General features: G+C 41.4%; 1 protein-coding gene across 6 annotated transcripts in view; it reads right to left on the bottom strand.

The window, feature by feature from the left end:
- DROSHA (drosha ribonuclease III) overlaps positions 1 to 20,479 on the bottom strand; it is a 99,183-nt gene that overhangs the window by 18,586 nt on the left and 60,118 nt on the right. For all 6 annotated transcript variants that reach the window (XM_073332262.1, XM_073332264.1, XM_073332259.1 and 3 more), the window contains 6 exons: positions 17,475 to 17,574; positions 12,017 to 12,119; positions 6,888 to 6,958; positions 5,145 to 5,189; positions 2,291 to 2,448; positions 1,211 to 1,316 (listed from right to left, as the gene is read on the bottom strand). In XM_073332262.1, coding sequence (XP_073188363.1) covers positions 1,211 to 1,316; positions 2,291 to 2,448; positions 5,145 to 5,189; positions 6,888 to 6,958; positions 12,017 to 12,119; positions 17,475 to 17,574 — 583 coding nt within the window. The remainder of the gene's footprint in view (positions 1 to 1,210; positions 1,317 to 2,290; positions 2,449 to 5,144; positions 5,190 to 6,887; positions 6,959 to 12,016; positions 12,120 to 17,474; positions 17,575 to 20,479) is intronic.

Below are 20,479 nucleotides of genomic sequence, written 5' to 3'. Positions count from 1 at the left end.
TATTATATTTGCACTGATGCCTATGTTTTTAAAGGTGACCTGCAAAGGAAAAAAAAATTGTGTTTGTGCCCTTCCCCCCACCTTTTGTTAAAATTATTTTTGATGACTAAAACTGGCCTGAAAAGCTATTTTTTTACATTAGAAATTCAGGCTTTATTAAATCTGAATTTCTTGGATGAATGTATGGATGACATATATTTTACATGAAACTTGATGAAGGAATAAAAATGATTTTTATTTAGACTGTTTACTTTTGGGAGGGGGGTTCTTTCTGTAAACATCTGTAACTCAAATGCCTGAGAAACATATTTAAAAAATGTCTTTGTTAAAGATTCAGCATCTCCATTCCTTACATTAAAGCCTGAGAAAACTCATCTTAACATCTCTGAAACTTCTCAGCAATCCTCTGGCTAAACAGGAAATTTTACACTTGACAGTCCTGATAATTTTCAGTGTTCTTTTTTTATTTTGTATTACAATTAATATTTGAGAAAATTCTGCAATATAATTCTCTTCTCCACAAATAATCAGCCCACAAATAACCATCTACATTCAAGTACTCTACCAATCTGCAAGGCTATCTATTGAAACACCAACTACCAAAAACTGCACTTAGAATGCTGTAAGGTGCTCAAAGGCCCAAAATGGTTCCTATGCAGGATATGCTGGTAAATTATGGGAATCAAAAATAAATTGTTACAACTATTTTTAAAATTAAATCCAAAAACTGTTAAGGCAGCTCTAGGCTGAGAATAATGGACAGACCAGGGTAAAATAAATTGTAATGTCTGGGAGGAAATCAAAACACCTCAAAGTGACAACCACAGAAAATGGAAAAATAGTTGACTCAGTAGCCCAGTGGACATGAATAAAAACTCATGTGAGATGTCTGTCTAACACACACCCTTTCAAACACTGTGTTAAACAAGCACTACCTAGGTCTCAGATACACCGAGATCATCAGTGTGATTACGACCACTATAGAGCCATTTTACATAGGGAAGAAATATTATTGCACTGGCTTCACAAATCGACATTTCCTGTCCATTGCAGGATTCACATATTTGAATTAAAGATTTATTCAGAACAGGGGGCCTGAGGTTTCTGTTATTAATCAAATCCAGAATAAGTCACTAAGTAGCTTCTCTTATAATTTTTGTTTCTGTCCCACATTTGCTCTCCCGGACAGCATGACCAAAGGCATTCTCACCGTTAAGTGCCCTTCGTGATGATCAGGGAAATGAATGAATAAGTACTCAGTGGCTACCAATTGCATTATGGAGTCACCCAGGAATTCCATCCTCTGATTGTGGCCTCTGAAAAAGGAAACATCAATGTGGCAAGCTCAATAAGCAATCAGGGGGAAAAAAACATGTAAATTTAAAAATACAGTAATTTAAAAGCAAGTGTCCACTGTATTAAATGAATTCATTTTTAATGAATTGGGGTCCGCTGTATTAAATGAATTCATTTTAAAACACATTTAACACAATTTTCTGGTATTAACTAGATGTGATGAAAGCAAGTCTTTATTGCTGTACGTTGACTTTCTGGAGAAAGCAAATGAGGTAGTTACCGTTAAACAAAATTACTAGACCACAGATGTGGGACTAACTGGGGGGTACAGGTTGGTGCTAAATTTATCAGGAATAAGGTCCCATTACTACAATTTTTGCATGCAAATAAACTGCTGTGCGTGTTGATTTCAATGGATCAGCAGTTTCCCCCATATACGGCTAGTTAAAGGATCAGGGCCTAAATCCACTTTAGGTTCAGGATTGGGTGTCACCAGGTATTACTCTATTATTTATATTGTGGATGCACCTAGGAACCTCAGACATGGACCAGTACCCCACTCTGCTAGTGCCTGTACAAACACAGAACAAAAGACAGTCCTCGCTCCCAAAAGCCTGGGTTTATTTTTCCCACATCACGTCCATGTGAACATGTAGCATTACTGCATCAGGGATAAAGAACTTATAGCACTTTGAGCTGTGAGTTTCCTCTTGCCATTTATGAACCCCTCACATGAACATATCTCTCACGAATGCTTCCTCTTGTAATCCAATCCATGCTGTTACATGGTGCTGTTAAAATGGGGCAGCTAACATGCTGCAAAATGTCATGCTCTGTTGCAGCAATTCCAAGCTCTCTGATGATCTCAGGTTGCACTATTAGATCATGACCTTCATTAAACATACATAGTTGTTTCTTATTATAATTATGGACCATTAAGGAAAACAACAGTAAGATTAGCATAGTTCAGCGTGGGATTCTGCTTTATACTCACAGAGTCAGGTGGTTAAATCCCACAGTTCTCAAAGTGAAGGCCCGCGCCAAAAGTCGAACATGAGTAAAAATGACTCCAATTGCTTCCTCAAACTCGGTAAGTTTCTGGAGAACTGGGGAAGTCTCGATAAGTTGCCGATCAGTGTTAGATTCTTGCAGCTGTAAATAATAACAAATGCAAATTAATGATAGAAGGCCAGTATACATTTCAAAGAAAAAAGATCCTTCTTGAGAACAGCAAATCCTTTGAAAACCATTGACCATTTGCGAGGGAAAAGCAGAAATGTGTATTGTGTACATACACAAACATCCACCTCACACTTGGACTGACACTTGGATAATCAAGAAGCAGACCAAAAAGCAAACAAAACCAAACAAGCCCACCCTACTACTTTCTTTAAAAACAGAAAGAAATGGCAAAGCTTTAAAATACAAAATCTAAAAGGACAATGTTAAAGTAATTTCTACTAATATTTACAATGATATTCTTCAGGCCAACACTGCCTCAAAGCAGAGAGAATCAATGCCCAAGTGGGGAAGTAAGTGATTTCTGGGCCAAAGAGGAAATTAAATCTTCAGTCCAAACAAGTGGGAGTAGGAAAGAGAAATAACTAGTGATAACCTATGGGAAATAAATGGATGGCGCTAGCTCCAATGTAAGTTCTACCAATGCAGAAGCACAGATCACTACAGGGAGAGTTTAAAAAATAAAAACAAAGAACACCTCAGAAGGGAGAGAGCTCTCAGGAGCTTGCACTGCCGCCTTGGAAAGCTGGAACTGAAATCTCTTTCCATTAAGACTTCTGTTTATTTACTTCTCTCTTGTGTACACACCAGTCTGGGCTGTTGTACAAATAACTCATGAGCATTGAACTACTGGCAATACTTAGTCTATAATCCCATTTCAGAGCTCCTCAGAGTATATATGAAGCATTTGGGTCCTTGTCCTTAGATCTGTGTGTGAGGACACCCTGCACCCAAGAAGAACCTCAGTGAAGTCAAATGAACTCTGCACAAAAGATCAGGGACTTGGTTTGGACAAAACAGGTAGAAAGAGTAATATGTCTGAGACAAAAGAGGTAGAAAGCATAAAATGTCTGAGACAGATATGACAATTTTCTGCCATACCCTTGGGAGACTTTATGAATTAAGTTTAGGAATCTTTGGGATCCACTGTATTAAATGAATGGTTTATGTATTATTGTGGGCCATGATTGTATGTAACCTCTCAGGGGGAGAGGAGAAATGTGACAGATGTGAGACCTGCAGGTTCAAAGGACTCTGTTGAACAATGTGCCAGACAAGAATGGACTCTTGGAACAAGGACAACGTTAAGGTCATTTCTAATAATATTTACAATGGTATTCTTCAGGCCGACTCTGCCCAAGAGCAGAGAGAATCAATGCCAAATGGGGATGTAGGAAGTGTCTGGGCCAAAGGGGAAATGAAATCTTCATCCCAAACGAGTGGAGGCAGAAAAAAGAAATAACCAGTGAAATCCTTGGGTGAATAAATTGGCTAGCTCCAATGTAAGTTGTATCCATGCAAAAGCACAGATCAGGAGAGAGAGAGAGAGAGAGAGGTTAAAACAAACAAACAAACCCAAAACAAAACACAGAATGAGGAGAGCTTCTCTCAGGAGCTCGCACCGCCACCTTGGAAGGCTGGAACTGCAATCTATTTCTATTAACAATGGGGAAAACTCAGTTGTGGGAGTTGAAGGAATGACACCTACCAGAGCCCAAGGTTGGAGCTGAAGTGATCTCTGGCAAGCTTTTTAACATGTGGGTAGGTTCTTTTGTTGTTTTTAATGTTTTCTCTGTAACCCTTTCATCTTAAGAATGAAAATGCTTGCTTATAAAGAGTTGTGTGGTAACTTAGAACTGCAGACCATTATGCTGTTCATAGCCTCTGGTGAGAAAGCAAAGCTGTGTGACTTGCCGGGAACATCTTACTGCAGGCAGCGAATTGTGCAGCCTGGAAAAACTCTGCTCAGGAGGGAAAGAGACACAGGTCTCTAGCAAGAGAGGTGATGGCTGAGGAGCTGGGAGCCTAGGATGGATGCCCTTGGTGGACCACAGATACAGTTGCCCTGAACCACAGCAATGTTTATCTATGGTACTTGTATGGCTCCCTTCACCATAGTATCTGAGCACCTGACAATCTTTAATATATATACCATCACAACACCTCTTTGAGATAGAACAGTTCTATTATCCCCATTTTACAGATGGAGAACTGAGGCACAGGGAGCTTAAGTGACTTGCCCACAGTCACACAGGAAGTCTGTGGCAGAGCAGGGACTTGAACCTAAGGCTCCCACATTCTCAACTAGTACTTTAACCACGCATTGACTTTCTAAATAGATGAGAAAAGAGACTGATTAAATTTCAGACTTGCCAACACTTTAAGTGTCTATGTAATATTAATCTTATTGGAATCACTGTTAAAAATAACCATGCTATATGAGAGCAAAAAAATTAGCAATATGTTTTTAAGCAATTTGATTCAAACCCCTTGACCTCCCATGATTAAGTTAGGATCTAAATGCTGAGGTCAATAAAATATGTATACAGATTGTTTTTTGTATCCAGTTTTCTAGGTATAATAGATAAACAGGAGGAAGACAAAGTTACTTCTCACTAGATTTATCTTGCTACAAATCCACACGTATATTAAACACAGACCATGAGGCGGAAGCTTGTTATTTACAAAAATTCACAACAGCCAATATGGCTACTTGATACTAAATATTCCTAAATACTAAAGATATCACGACAGCTGAATGCCACTGAAAAGCATCCTTAGAAATAAAATAGAACTATGAAATTTATGATAGACAGAGGCACACTTACTTGGAGTGGGTGTAGTGGGTAATTAAGCCATACTTCCTGTAGGTCCTGCAAACATTGAGAGATGCCTTTAGTGCTTAAGGGAGTCATTTAACAAATTCCACAGTTCTAAATAAGATGGCATTACTTGAAATACTGAACTGTTTCAGATGCTGCCGCTGCTTATTGCAAATTCAATAGTGCTAGCAATCTCATTTTTAAAATAGGGTATTCACTACTCAAGCTGCCGGTAGTTCTCCCAATGAGCTTGTGTCGAAGAGGCAGAAAAATCCTTGAACCAAATAAAAACGGTTTAAAAAACAAAAGTAAAAAAAATATTTGTTGAAGCTAATGGTTGAATTTTATTTCCCACCACCTGCTCCGCAGCAGGTTTAAAATTGACCAAAAGCCAAGACTAAAACTCTAGGTCATGTAGGCTTCATTCATTACAACATTCAGAAGCATGTAAATACTGAGATACAATATGCCACAAAATACTTATATGTCTCATAAACATTATTTGTTGTTCCGCAGACTTTGAGACTTTAAAGAAGAAAAATATCATTTAATTAATTCCCTGGCCATCGCGTTAGTGGTCTCTTCAGTAGTATAACTATAATTTATATGCACTAGTGCCTTACATGCCCCATCATCCAAATGCTAAGTACTTTTTGAATGTGTAAGATGACCCAGTCCCTACTCCAAAAGGCTTACAAGCCAGTTGTGCAAAAAGCACAAGTCTGCGCCAAACAATGAGAAGGAGGAAGAGGATAAGGGTAAAGAGAATGTATGGTTACATAGGCTAGTGATGTGCACACATCCATGGTGCTCAATTAAACATCTTAAAAACATATAAAGGAACAACAACAAAAAATCAGCAAATATCAATCCTCACTGGCCTTCTACATAGCCAATATGGAACAGACTTTAACTGTGTAGTTGGACTGATGGTGGTTGAAACACCTAGCTTTAACACTTGGAGGGCTACAGAAAATAGACCCAATACATTTTTAACGCCTCTAAAACAATGTTTGTTTTACATACATGGCATATACTGCATACATGATGTGGTTTAAAAGTTTTATCGGAATTCATTTCCCATGAGTTGCATAACTCATTTAGGTCTGCACAACTCATGGATAAAAAGACCATCTCATACTTACGCTGTTAAAATCTTTATTTTACATACTCATATATTCCCTATTTTATTTACTCTTTACATAAAAACAAAAACAAAAACCAACCCTAGATTAAATGAATGTTGAAGTTGCCAGGTCAAGCACTCAAAAGTTAGGAAATGCCAGAATTAAGGGTTCCCTCTGAATTACAAACAATGTACTTTTAATATACTTTTAAAAAATGTAATTTCCTAATTAACACCCTCCCCTAGAAATTCTATCATTTAGAACTGTATTGACCCCCACAAAGATCAGCAGCTAAATTGCAACATTTAAATCCATCGCACAGACTTCTACTATTTGTAATAACTGTTGAAATGGAGTTCTACAAGATTCATGCACTACTGTATCTGCTCTTCTTCATGTAAGCCAATGAGCTAACAGAATCAAATTAATGTTACTCTGTTTACAACTCAGTATCATAAAATGCTGTTTTCATGACCTTTAAACTAAAAAAAAAACAGATGTAGTATATTCTACCCCAACCGTCAAATATAAAAAATTGTGGTTTTAATTAAACTGACAAAATTAACATGTAAATGAATAAAAAGTTTTTTAAAAGTAACTCAGCCAACAGGAAAACAAATACCGTGTCATTAAAGAGTAAACGTCCAAATAAGTGTTTGGCTTCTTCTAGGCTTCCCTCCAGGTAAACAGCTCCTATATGGAAGGAACAATATACAATAGGGTAAAAATGCACTAGTATTCAGAAAAGTACAAAACAGAGACTACGAATCACCCCGTCCCCCACCCGCAAAAAGGAAACAGCAATTGTGGTAACAGCAATTGTGGAAACCACAAGTTTCTCTCTCTTTGAAATTAAAGTGCAAAATGAAATTTTCTGCGAAATGTAAAGACAATCAAAACAGTATAAAACGAGAAAAAAATTCTTAGAATCCTAACAAGTTACATCAATGATACAAAGTGGTATGCCAGAACAATGAACTTTAATAGCATTAGGCTAGAAGTAATCCTGTGTTTATAGGTGTTTTCAAGTAACCAGCTACTTAAAATTCTCTCAAACACTTGATATGTGAACATTTATAACCAAGAAATAACTTACAGCAGCCAGGGAATTTATTTTGTCCCATATCTTGCGTAAATCTTTGCCAGAACTACTCTGAACATTCGAAACCCATCAGTACTCCCCGCCCCCCCCCACCCAATAATATATTATTTCCCAAATTGACATCAGTGTAGGGGGGTTTTATTTCAAGTTAGGTTTAATGGGGTGTTGAATATTGCTGGTTTTTTAAATTACTTATATCATAGTTCTGAGCACCGGTACTGTTAGGACCTTGTCGCAATTTTATATAGGAATGACGTTTAACTGATATTTTGGGTCCTTTAGTGGATTTAGATGGAAACAAACCTTTTGATTTGGGATCATGGGGGAAATCTTTCTTATATTGTACAGTGTAACAGGTGTACCTGGCTCTTCAAGGTCCCCTGTTTGAGACTCATGGCCCTGCTACACACTGCCCCAGGAGAAAAACAGCAAAAGGTGGGTCCTCCAGGCCTTCTTAGAGAGGCTTCACAAGACGCAGTCAATCAAAGGCCAGCTGGCTTAGTTAAAAGGAGCTGCAGGGGCTTAGCAAGTCAGTTCCTAGCTGTGACTTGCGTAGCAAGGAAGGGTGCTCTGCTTTGGCTACAGGGCCTAAGAGTTTACCAGAAGTTGAGTTCTGGCTGCATTTTGCTTTCTGCAAGGAGAGAGTAGACTGGAGAACTGTAATCTTAAAGTAATGGGTGAAAGGAAAGAAATCCAGTGGGAAAATGCCCAAGAAAAACAGTAGCAGCTAACTGAAGGAGTTAAAGAGAGGAGTGTGAGACTGCAGTTCATAGGGTCCCTGGCTGGGACCGGAGTAGTAGGTAAGACCAGGTCCCTGCACCAACCACTGGAGAAGTGACCTAAGCCCCAAGAAGAGGATAAGGTATGTTTAGAAGCTGAAGCAAAGAGCTGGAATGGGGCTGAAGACCCTGATATGGCCAGACTGTCTCATGGTTACCCCTCTGGAAGGGGACTGAACTTGAGTGATGACCTGGCTGGAGAGGTGGGGCAGTGAGAACTAGTGAAGACAAAGAGTCTCCAGGGGAAAAGTCCTATAACAGGCCAGGGAAGGACTTAAAGTTAGACAAGAAGGGGCTCAAACTGAAACCAGAGACAGGGCTGTAAACACTAATAAAGGCACAGCAATAGTCCTTGTTGGACCTTTGTTACCCCAGCAGGGTTTCATTCGTGCATCATGTGTGGCTTGGCTGGAGGACTGAGCCACTGAAGTCCTGTCTAGTGAGGTCAGCGGTCAACAGGGTGCCAGGAGCGGAGAAAAAGTGCAGGATTGCACCCAGCTTACAGGAGGCATTGACCAGAGGTGAGTGCCTCATCACATATGGCAACCTAAAAAACAGCATTAAAAATGGACGTCCAGGATTGTCATTCATTTTATGGCTTCCGACAACATGGAATTAATCAAGGCTGTGCCCCCGGAGAATGATCTTAGAGGGCAGTGGTTCACTAGACGTTCCATGGTTTGGATGCCTTCTCCATATTCACATATTGGGGCTGTCCTTCACTTTCCATCTGTTTAGTAGGTAGCTTCAATAGCGAGTGGGTTCTGATGTGGTTTGCTGTGGTCCGTATCTTAACTAGCATGGTGAAGCCAGGTAGTTGGTGCTGAGGTTCCTCTGAGACCTCTTCTACTTGGTGCCCCAAGAACTCAGTTTGTCTCTAGTTTCACCACGTAGGTTCCTTTATACAGCAAAGCTAAGCTGAGTTGATCAGACTCAAATATAGGGGATGGGCATAGGGTATAGCACACATCCAAACTTACACAGAAAAACTTTTCCTTATACATTTTTACCAAAATTAATAACACATTGCGAACAGTGTCCCAGTGGGGGCCAGCTGAGGTTACCCAATTAGGGTGAACTGCAACAAATGGGGAAGTTGATCCCCAAAGCTGGTGGATATTTTAAAACTTAGATTTACCAAGCCAGCACAAAAGAGCTTCTTTATTACCTCACCGGTTACTCAGAAGTCCCAACAACACCGTTCCTTTAAAGTAACCCAGCCTCAGGCCTCCATCCAGGTACCCAAGTCAAATATGAAGATCTCTGAATCTCATTTCATCATATAAAAGAAAAGGTTCTACCAATCCCAAAGGATCGGACACATTATCTCCCAGGTTATTGAATATTCCAGATCTTACACAAATACATGCTTATAGACAATTTTTATTAACTAAACTAAAATTTATTAAAAAAGAAAGAGAGAGAGTATGGTTAAAAGATCAATATACATACAGACATGAGTTCAATTCTTGAGGTTCAGATACATAGATATGGTGAGCTTTGTAAAGCTTTGCAAAGAGTTCTTTTAGAATGTAGTTCATAGGTCATAGTCCAATATCCAATATCATATTCAGGGCAGACCAGTCAGCACTAGGATCATGCTTCAATGCTGGGGAAGCTTAAGCCACCTCAGCCCTTGCCCTGCCCCCTTCACCAAGGCCCTGCCTCTGCCCCGCCCCTTCTCCGAGACCCCGCCTCCGCTCATTCCATACCCCCTCCCTCTGTCGCTGGCTCTCCCCCACCCTCACTAAGTTTTACCAGGCTGGGGCAGGCAGAGGGTTGGGGGGCAGGGAGAGAGTTTGGGTGTGTGTGGGGGGGTGCAGGCTCTTGGAGGGAGTTTGGATGTGGGCTCTGGACCGGAGCAGGAGGCTGGGGTGCGGGAGGGATGCTGGCTCTGGCCGGGCAGTGCTTACCTTGGGCAGCCCCTGAAAGCGACCTGCAAATCCCTGTGGCAGCGGTTCCTAGGTGGGGGAGCGGGGGGGGCAAGGGGTATCTGCATGCTGCCCCTGCCCGCAGGCACTGCCCCTGCAGCTCCCATTGGCTGCAGTTCCTGGCCAATGAGAGCTGTGGAGTTGGTGCTTGGGGCAGGGGCAGCGTGCAGAGCCCCCCCGCATATCCTCCCAGGGTCATGCTGGACACTTCCGCGAGCGGTGCGGGGCCAGGGCAGGTAACTTCTGGAAAGTTCTTAATTGGCCCCAGGTGTCTTAATTGACCTAGAGCAGTTGCCATTTAACTTATCCGGGTACCAGGGACTTGTTTAGCCTAGAGCTAATATATCAAAGCCCTGGCTGGGGTGATTTAGTTGGGGATTGGTCCTGCTTTGAGCAGGGGGTTGGACTAGATGACCTCCTGAGCTCCCTTCCAACCCTGATATTCTATGATTCTATCTCCCACTATTTTTCCATAGCCATCTGGCCTTGCCCCGTCACAACATACACACACATTTATATACAAAAATGTATTTATATTAATATTTTGTTTGTTCTGTCCAGATATAAAGATGAATTATTTAAAAAAAAACATTATGTACAGTAAAACTTGCCTATAACTCGGAATACACTGCACACCAATTTTCATTTGCCTGCCAACTTGTTTTCTGTGCTTTGGTTGATAACAGCAGATGACACTGGGGTTTTCTCTCTTCACTGATACTTGCTACCCAGTGCAGTCAGTCATCAATCAAGATTTTAGGGCCCTCCAGCTGACTTGATGCTGGTTCTTCTTTCAGCTGGAAGAGCTTTGGTAGCATGCTATACTTTCCTATACTGCCTTGGCTGAATTCTCAAGGTTTGTCTTTGAAGAAAAAAACAAACAAACAAAAAACCAACCAACCAACCAAAAAAACCCTAAAATCGTCTTGGCTGGTTTATCCAAGTCTCGCAAATTAGCGGGCAATGGAAAATGTGTATGACTTGGTTCAAACTGTCTGCAAAATCTGGATAGCAGTCAGAACAGGCAAATACTCAGGATTAGGAACAGTCTAGAGAGACATGCTCACTGGAGAGTAGAGGAGGAAGCAAAAGTGCAGTTATAGTAAACTTCCTTTCACAGTTAAATTATTCTATGAACATTTCTACTTCATTGTGAGAGATTCCACAGATTTGCAGGTACATGCAACTTCACTTTGAAGCCCTGAACTTCCACCTGCCTGTTTCTTTACAGAAGCCCAATGTTAATCAGTGGAGTTCACATGGCATTCAGTACCAAAGTGTGTATCATGCATAAGTTAAAGGATCTGGGGACTAGAACCCAGGTCTGCAGAGCCTGAGACAATTGCTATTCCTACTGTACCACTGGGAGGCCACACTAAGGCATAGCGAGGGAGCACTGTGGAGAGTAGGCACCACAAGAAGTACTGCTCAAGAGACAGAGTGACGACCCTCTGATTGGCCAACTGCCCTATTTAACTCCAGAGGTTGCCCGGGCAATCACACAGACATCAGCCTGCTGCAATGCCAGACTTTCCTTGATCTCCAGTCTCTGACTCCAGCCTGTCTCTGACCCTGACTCTTGCCTCCTGAGTCCAGCCTGCTACTCCCTCTGATCTCCAGTCTCCAACCCCAGCCTCACTCTTCCTTACAGTCCACCTCTTGTGTTTCTTCCAACTCCAGATCAGTGACTACTGTCCCTGGTGTGCAGACCTCCACCCACTGTGGCCACTAGGCTAGACTGCCTGCGCCCTGGTCTCTTCTAAGAAGTGGTGGAGTTGTAAAGCTTCAGGACTATATATGTAAGTAAAAAAAGGTCAATATTTCATTAAGAAGGTTAGAAACCAATGTTTTTCATAGTCCTACTGCATACAAAATAATATTATGGATAATATATGTAACATGCACACATACATACATACAGAGTAGGCACATACTTTACCTATTAAGGCTTCAAAACAGTTGGCCATCGCATGACGTAGATCCGATTCCCTACAAAGGTCAGGTCCATGAGCATAAAGCATAAACCGATCCAGTTCCAGTTTCTACAAATACCAACACAATATGTGAAAAGTGGAAACAGTTGACCATTTGCACTATAAAAATACAAGCATTCAGGTTATATACGTTATTGTGGAACAACTCACTTTGAGGAAATTGAAAAGCAGTCTTCCAGCTAACAATGGTGCATAATTAGTCCTCAAATATAAAACTAGACTACTCTGTTGTAGCTTACTATGTAAACAATTAAAGTTTGATATTGAATTCTTGACACAACTATCCAGGATAAAGAAAAACAGTAAAACCAAGGGTGGAAGGAAAGCCATAGGGAGCGATGGCAGTACTGACCTCTGTGGATGAGTTTGATGGGGGAAAAGAGGTAAGAATGAACCTAATCCTGTCTCATGTTTGAATGATGCCACAGTAGTATAATTTCATGATGTTTTTCCCTAAAGAAGTGGGGGAATTAAAGATGGGGAGAAAGATTTCACTTAAGAGAAGAGGAATAAAGTTAGAGGGAAGTAACCTCGGTGGCCAGAATCCAATAAAAATCCATCTCCTTCCTGAAGCAGGCCTACCGCAGCAACACGTGGCAGTAGCAAATGCCTCTAGTCTGTGGAACAGTTAATCATAGAATATGAGGGCTGGAAAGGACCTCAGGAGGTCATGTAGTCCACCCCCTGCTCAAAGTAGGACCAATCCCCAATTTTTGGCCCAGATCCCTAAATGGCCCCCTCAAGTATTGAACTCACAACCCTGGGTTTAGCAGGCCAATGCTCAAACCACTGAGCTATCTCTGCCCCCACAGGGCCACATGGCTTTCTTTTTTCCCCAAATGTGCAATATTCACATCAGTCTGTTTTATAATCTATAGCAGTGGTTCTCAAACTAGGGGCGCCGCTTGTTCAGGGAAAACCCCTGGTGGGCCGGGCTGTTTACCTGCCACGTCTGCAGGTTTGGCTGATCGCAGCTCCCACTGGCCGTGGTTCGCCGTTCCAGGCCAATGGGGGCTGCAGAAAGTGGCGCGGGCCGAGGGACATGCTGGCCGCCCTTCCCACAGCCCCCATTGGCCTGGAGCAGTGAACCACGGCCAGTGGGAGCCATGATCGGCCGAACCTGCGGATGCGGCAGATAAACAAACTGGCCTGGCCCACCAGGGGCTTTCCCTGAACAAGGGCGCCACTAGTTTAAGAACCAATGATCTACAGGACTGCTTGCCTATATATACAGATACTGAGTCACATGTATCTTGTGATATGTGATCATTTTGATATGGAAATGCCCATAAGAGTTACTAGGTTTCCTTTTACATAGTCATGAGATGTTAAGAGTAACAAGAAGGGTTTCTTCAGGTATGTTGTCAACAAGAAGAAAGCCAAGGAAAGTGTGGACCCCTTACTGAATGACGGAGGCAACCTAGTGACAGAGGATGTGGAAAAAGCTAATACTTCTTTTGCCTCTGTCTTCACGAACAAGGTCAGCTCCAAGACTGCTGCGCTGGGCAACACAGCATGGGGAGTAGGTGGCCAGCCCTCTGTGGAGAAAGAAGTGGTTAGGGACTATTTAGAAAAGCTGGACGTGCACAAGTCCATGGGGCCGGATGCGTTGCATCCGAGAGTGCTAAAGGAGTTGGCGGCTGTGATTGCAGAGCCATTGGCCATTATCTTTGAAAACTCATGGCGATCGGGGGAAGTCCCGGCCGACTGGAAAAAGGCTAATGTAGTGCCCATCTTTAAAAAAGGGAAGGAGGAGGATCATGGGAACTACAGGCCAGTCAGCCTCACCTCAGTCCCCGGAAAAATCATGGAACAGGTCCTCAAGGAATCAATCCTGAAGCACTTACATGAGAGGAAAGTGATCAGCAACAGTCAGCAGGGATTCACCAAGGGAAGGTCATGCCTGACTAATCTAATCGCCTTCTATGATGAGATTACTGGTTCTGTGGATGAAGGGAAAGCAGTGGATGTATTGTTTCTTGACTTTAGCAAAGCTTTTGACACCGTCTCCCACAGTATTCTTGTCAGCAAGTTAAAGAAGTATGGGCTGGATGAATGCACTATAAGGTGGGTAGAAAGTTGGCTAGATTGTTGGGCTCAACGGGTAGTGATCAATGGCTCCATGTCTAGATGGCAGCCGGTATCAAGTGGAGTGCCCCAAGGGTCGGTCCTGGGGCCGGTTTTGTTCAATATCTTCATAAATGATCTGGAGGATGGTGTGGATTGCACTTTCAGCAAATTTGCGGATGATACTAAACTAGGAGGAGTGGTAGATACGGTGGCAGGGAGGGATAAGATACAGAGGGACCTAGACAAATTGGAGGATTGGGCCAAAAGAAATCTGATGAGGTTCAACAAGGATAAGTGCAGGGTCCTGCACTTAGGACGGAAGAATCCAATGCACCGCTACAGACTAGGGACCGAATGGCTAGGCAGCAGTTCTGCAGAAAAGGACCTAGAGGCGACAGTGGACGAGAAGCTGGATATGAGTCAACAGTGACCCTTGTTGCCGAGAAGGCCAATGGCATTTTGGGATGTATAAGTACGGGCATTGCCAGCAGATCGAGGGACATGATCGTTCCCCTCTATTCAACATTGGTGAGGCCTCATCTGGAGTACTGTGTCCAGTTTTGGGTCCCACACTACAAGAAGGATATGGAAAAATTGGAGAGAGTCCAGCGGAGGGCAACAAAAATGATTAGGGGACTGGAACACATGACTTATGAGGAGAGGCTGAGGGAACTGGAATTGTTTAGTCTGTGGAAGAGAAGAATGAGGGGGGATTTGATAGCTGCTTTCAACTACCTGAAAGGGGGTTCCAAAGAGGATGAATCTAGACTGTTCTCAGTGGTAGCAGATGACAGAACAAGTAGTAATGGTCTCAAGTTGCAGTGGGGGAGGTTTAGGTTGGATATTAGGAAAACCTTTTTCACTAGGAGGGTGGTGAAACACTGGAATGCGTTACCTAGGGAGGTGGCGGAATCTCCTTCCTTAGAAGTTTTTAAGGTCAGGCTTGACAAAGCCCTGGCTGGGATGATTTAATTGGGGATTGGTCCTGCTTTGAGCAGGGGGTTGGACTAGATGACCTCCTGAGGTCCCTTCCAACCCTGATATTCTATGATTGTATGATTCATCTTTTTGACACAAAGCCATTAAAGAAATTTTTGAAGAACTTTTTCCAGCTTAATACATTTTTGAATAAATTATTAATTTCAGATTTGATCAAGGTAGGTTGCCAATATCTTTTCTAAAACTGGATTATAAAGTAGTTTGAGAGCAACAGAAATTGGTAGTTTGAATCCCAAAATTATGCAAACAATTTGGGTGCACCAAAACCTAGAATAAAATAGGGACTTTGAGAAAGGTAGGTGGCCTACAGGTGCATCTAAAACAGTCTGCCAAAAACAAACAAACAAACCAACCAACCAACCAACCCAAACCTATCTTTGCCAAATCAAACGTGTCCCACTCTGAGCTACAGCAATGGTTGAAGGAGACTCCTAAAAGGAAAACCCAGGTGTTCTGTGTCTCCATATGTAGATACAGACTATAAGGTCTGGTCTACACTGGGGGGGTGAGGGGGGAGAGGAGAGGTCGACCTAAGTTACGCAACTTCAGCTATGTGAATAACGTAGCTGAAGTCGACATACTTAGATCTACTCACCACGGTGTCTTCACTGCGGTGAGTTGACAGCTGAAGCTCCCCCGTTGACTCCGCCTGTGCCTCTCGCTCCGGTGGTGGAGTACTGGAGTCAACGGGAGAGTGCTTGGCAGTCGATTTATCGCGTCTAGACTAGAAGCGATAAATTGACCCCCCGGTGGATCGATCACTGCCCACGATCCTGCGGGTAATGTAGACAAGCCCTTAGAGAAGATGGGCCAGCTCAGCCAGAAGAAATATTCCCACATATTGGATCCTCAGAGAAATCCACAGAGGACTAGGGCAAGCCACAATACAGAAGAATCTACCTCGTATTATTCAACCATGACCTTTCCAGACAATTACAGACCAACATATACCGGAGATCTTACTTATCTTCTTTGAACTGAAGAAAGTTTGAAGCAGTGTGATGTTGTAGAGGGATATTTAAACTGGGCTCAGGGAGAAGGGGAGGGAAGAGATGATGGAAACAAAGCATCCCTCCAAAAATCAGGTACTTTTATATTTAATAAATAAAATATATTTACATTATAAAACATGCTATAAGATACAGAAGCAACTTTCTCAAAAGATGCCATAAATGTGGTAACATATTTAGAACATGGATATTTTTAAGAACATATGCACCATTTTCACACAGGATTTTAAATGATAAAGCATGTTAAAGTGTCAGGTAGTTTAACAACAATATATTTATGAATGGAGCTTTGATTGAAAAGCTTTTCTGTAATCTGTACTGTCTTGGTCAGTATGTACTTAAAGAAGCCCTTTGGAAGAAAATTACTGGATTCATTCCTTGCCTCTCCATTCCTGACAGGAAATGAAGAGCACAAGGACAGGAAGTTAAATGCAAAATCTTTCACAATAATTCTGGACTTGATCATACATTTTTAAATTATTGGCTATGGAGAAAGAAGACTAAAAAGGGCATTTTGAAACCATAGGTAATATATTTAGAGTATCAATTTTGGGTGGTGTAATCTTAGTAACTCTTTGGCCTGCAATATTGTTGTTGTTACTGGAGGGAGGGTGTTTCTTTTAAATCAAATGTAGTAAGATTTTCACTGATAACAAACCCAAATTTGAACAACAGAATACCAAACCATCGTGAAAATGGTTTTAATTGGGTTTCTGTAGCATATTCCAATCTTAGTATCACAGAGAACATTTTTAAAAATCCACCAAAAACGTATCACTCACAGAATCTGACAACAAGCTAAAGTTCATAGAACTTCTTGTATTTTTCCATACTTTAATCTTATAATATTATTCTTTGCCAGAAGGCAGTAAACCTGAAAAGTGAATATCCAGGCTGGGAAATAATCAAACGGAGTTTTCTCACCTTTCTCCCCCTACGCTTTCTTGCTACATAAGCTGTACTATAGGTTCTTCTACAACTATCAAATTTGCTCTTCAATTATCCATTCACTAGCTCCAGTGCAACAAACGGTTAAATATACGGAGGCCTTAATGACAGGAGCCCTAGAAGTTCGTATATTAGCTGAAGGAGTCACTCCTCCTGAATGCCCCCTCCATATCCCTCCCTCCCCTTATCAGATTCCAAATTTGGCTTCCTCAAAGTTTACCTGAAAAACTAATGACAGAGCTAGTGACCAAACTCAAATCCAAAACATATAGTAAAGACACTGATAGGTGGACAGACAGACCAGTAACTAACCCACCCACTGCCAGACATCATAGCTACAGGATTCCAATAAAGAGATAAAAATGCCTGTACATACCTTGGCCAGCATAGCAAGATGCTGGTTCTGAACAATGGCAGTGCGATATGTAGCTAACCCCCCTTCCTCTAGGCTTGGAAACAGGTAGTACAAATGGACGCTGCAGTGAAAAAGTTCAAATGGTCTCAACACTGATACATTTGCTATTAGTGTCTATACCAATTAGCTGCTGTTCTGTGGGATGCTGACACCTCAACATGTTCTCTAATGGGTGACAAAGTTCCCTCTCCACAACAGAACTTCACCAGAGCTATGGTAAAAACTTGTTTGTTTGTTTTTAAACAGTATTGTGTAGATCATCTTTTTACTATTTAGCATACAATTTTTAACCATCTGAAATCACACATATTGTCATCTTCTCTGCAGAGTTCAATGGTAGCTTGGACCTCTACAACAAAAGAATGCTGGGGCAAAACACTCAGAGCAAGCAGTCTTCAGGGTGAGGGAAAACAGCTTGATTCCAGACAGGCGAACACAGTAAGGAGACACCATTCAGTCAAATCTGGCCCAAGGTGTAGGGGGTTTCTAAAAATGCTTTTACAATACTATTTTTTTTAATTCCACTGAAAAGTTTGGGTTTTTGTTTGTTTGTTTTTAAAGGCAAACCTCTCCCTGAAGCTACTGCAAACCGAACATTGCAACAGTGTGCACAAGAGCCTGATGATAGTGAAACTGCATAGTAACTGGCTACGCAAAAGTGAAATCAACTACCCTATTTTTATCCAAGGTGACACATCTGGAAAAATATAGTTAACAGTATATATAGTGAAAAATTAATCAGGAACAAACATAATGGACTTCTAAAAGGCCTTTATTAAAGTAGTTCATGAGGTAATTAAGGAATTAATTTAAGGAAATTAAGTACAATCATGGATTATAAATTGGCTAACAGTCTGTAGAAGAAAGCAGGAATTAAATCGTCCATCCAAGATCTGCAAAAGTGACCAGTGATTTTGGGTGCCTTAGTTTACGGGAGCCCAATCTCAAAGACAATGAGGAGACAGGATCTTTAGAGACAGTGTGCTCAGCATGCTCTGTAAAATTAACCCCCCTTGAGCTATCTCAAGATGGTCATGCAAAAATTAAAGTGTGACACACTGTACCTCAAAATAACACCTGTACCTATATATTCACCACAGTTATATAACTATAATATGTTACCTGTGAGGTATCATTTGAAAAGCCAGGATTGTTGAACATTACTTTCCTGTTGAATTGTATATATTACCATTGTAATTAACGCCATGAAGTTTTGCATGTGTGTTACTGAAATATGTTGTGAGTTTGGGAGATGCCCACAGTTAGCCTTTCCGTGGCAACAAAGGAGCAACTAACACCTCCAAGACAGATTAACATCAGAACTAGTCAGCCATGTGTTGATGGCCTATCAAGGAGAGTCTACTCTCCCAGTGGACCCCTCCCAAAGACTCCTGAGAGAGCACATACAAGATGGAGGCTGTCTAACCCCTGTGACACAGCGAGGATCTTTCCAGCACCTGGAAGAGAGTATAAAATATGGGGGAATGACATTGCCACTTCGCCTCTCTCCTCCCCCATCTCAACACCTGGAACCAAGAACGTTTGCAAGACAAAGGGAAACATCCTTGAACTGGGGAGAAGGGATGGTCCTAACTAGGCTTTCTAGTTAGTATGAATTATGAATTGAATTCTGCCTGCAACGCCCAGTACAGTGAGGTAGAACTACTTGATTCAAATCTTGCTTAGTCTGATAAAGTTTAGGATTTAGATTGTGGTTTTATCTTTTATTTCTTATGTAACCAACTCTGACCTTTATGCCAAACACTTATAATCCCTTAAAATCTATCTTTCTGTAGTTAAACTTATTTTAATGTTTTATTTTTACCAGTTTGTCTAAGGTACTTAAGGATTCTACTCAGACTACAAAGGCTGGGGCATGTTCACTACACTTTGAAGGAGTGGCAAACTAATTAATGAGCTTACACTGATCAAGAAGGTCTTGAGTGGTGTACATTCTGGGGTACAAAGCTGGAGCTGGGGGGATTTGCTGGTGTCTCCCTGTGTATAGTTCATGAGTGACTGTGAGAGCCTGCAAGTAACTTTGGGTGTGCCTTCAAAGGCTAATGGCTATGTGAGAGCAAAGCCTGAAGGGGCTGCTTGTCACTAGCAGAGCAGTATGAGAGGTACCCTGATACAGAGACTAAAAGGGGTCACAGCAGTCTCACAGTCCAGGTTGTACGCCAGAGGGTATCACATAAGGTACCTAAAATCATTAGTCAGTTTTAAAAATCTGGGCCTCAATTTAACAAAAGGTTAATAGTGAGGTATCATAAGGGTCCATACAGTGATGTTTCACATATTCATCAATGATCTCGAAAAGCGTGCAAAGAGCAAGATGGAAAAAATTGCAGATGACAAGAAATTATTTAAATCAGACAACAATAAAAACTGCTCAATTGTTTTCCTCAACTGGGGCAAAAGTTAGGTGAATGGGCTATACGATTGTTGAGATACTGACAAATGCAAGGTATCACATATTGGGAGGAATAATCTGAACTACTTGTTGCTGAGTTCTTGTAATTATGTCAAATTAAAAAAAATGTAAAAATGTAAAAAAGGATAAAGGTTTATATAGATAACAAAAACTTTCAATTACTTTAGATCAGGTATTCTGGCCCACTGGATCACAGACACACACACTTGTTTGTATACAAGTATGCAATATATCTCTAGAGAGGAAGAGGGATTATTTCAGATCTCCTTCTAAAACATTTCTTTATTAGAGAATGGTAACAAACTATACATCTAGAAGTTGCATATTTTAATGCACTACAGTAATAACGTTTATGAGTGTGGTGTGGATCTCTCAGAAATCTCATTGTCGTTTCAGAGGTTAACACTGAAAACGAAGGATTTGTCTCCAATGTGGGGTAATGTGCTTTATGAGGGTGTGATTTCCAATGCATGCTCACATGTTTGACGTTAATTGGTCTATAGACCCTGCTGATGCACACTAAAGGGTCTCT

Source organism: Lepidochelys kempii, chromosome 2 (assembly GCF_965140265.1).
Source record: "Lepidochelys kempii isolate rLepKem1 chromosome 2, rLepKem1.hap2, whole genome shotgun sequence".
NCBI classification, from domain to species: Eukaryota; Metazoa; Chordata; order Testudines; family Cheloniidae; genus Lepidochelys; species Lepidochelys kempii.
Note: the sequence above shows the minus strand (reverse complement) of the source record. Positions and strands in the feature narration are given on the sequence as shown.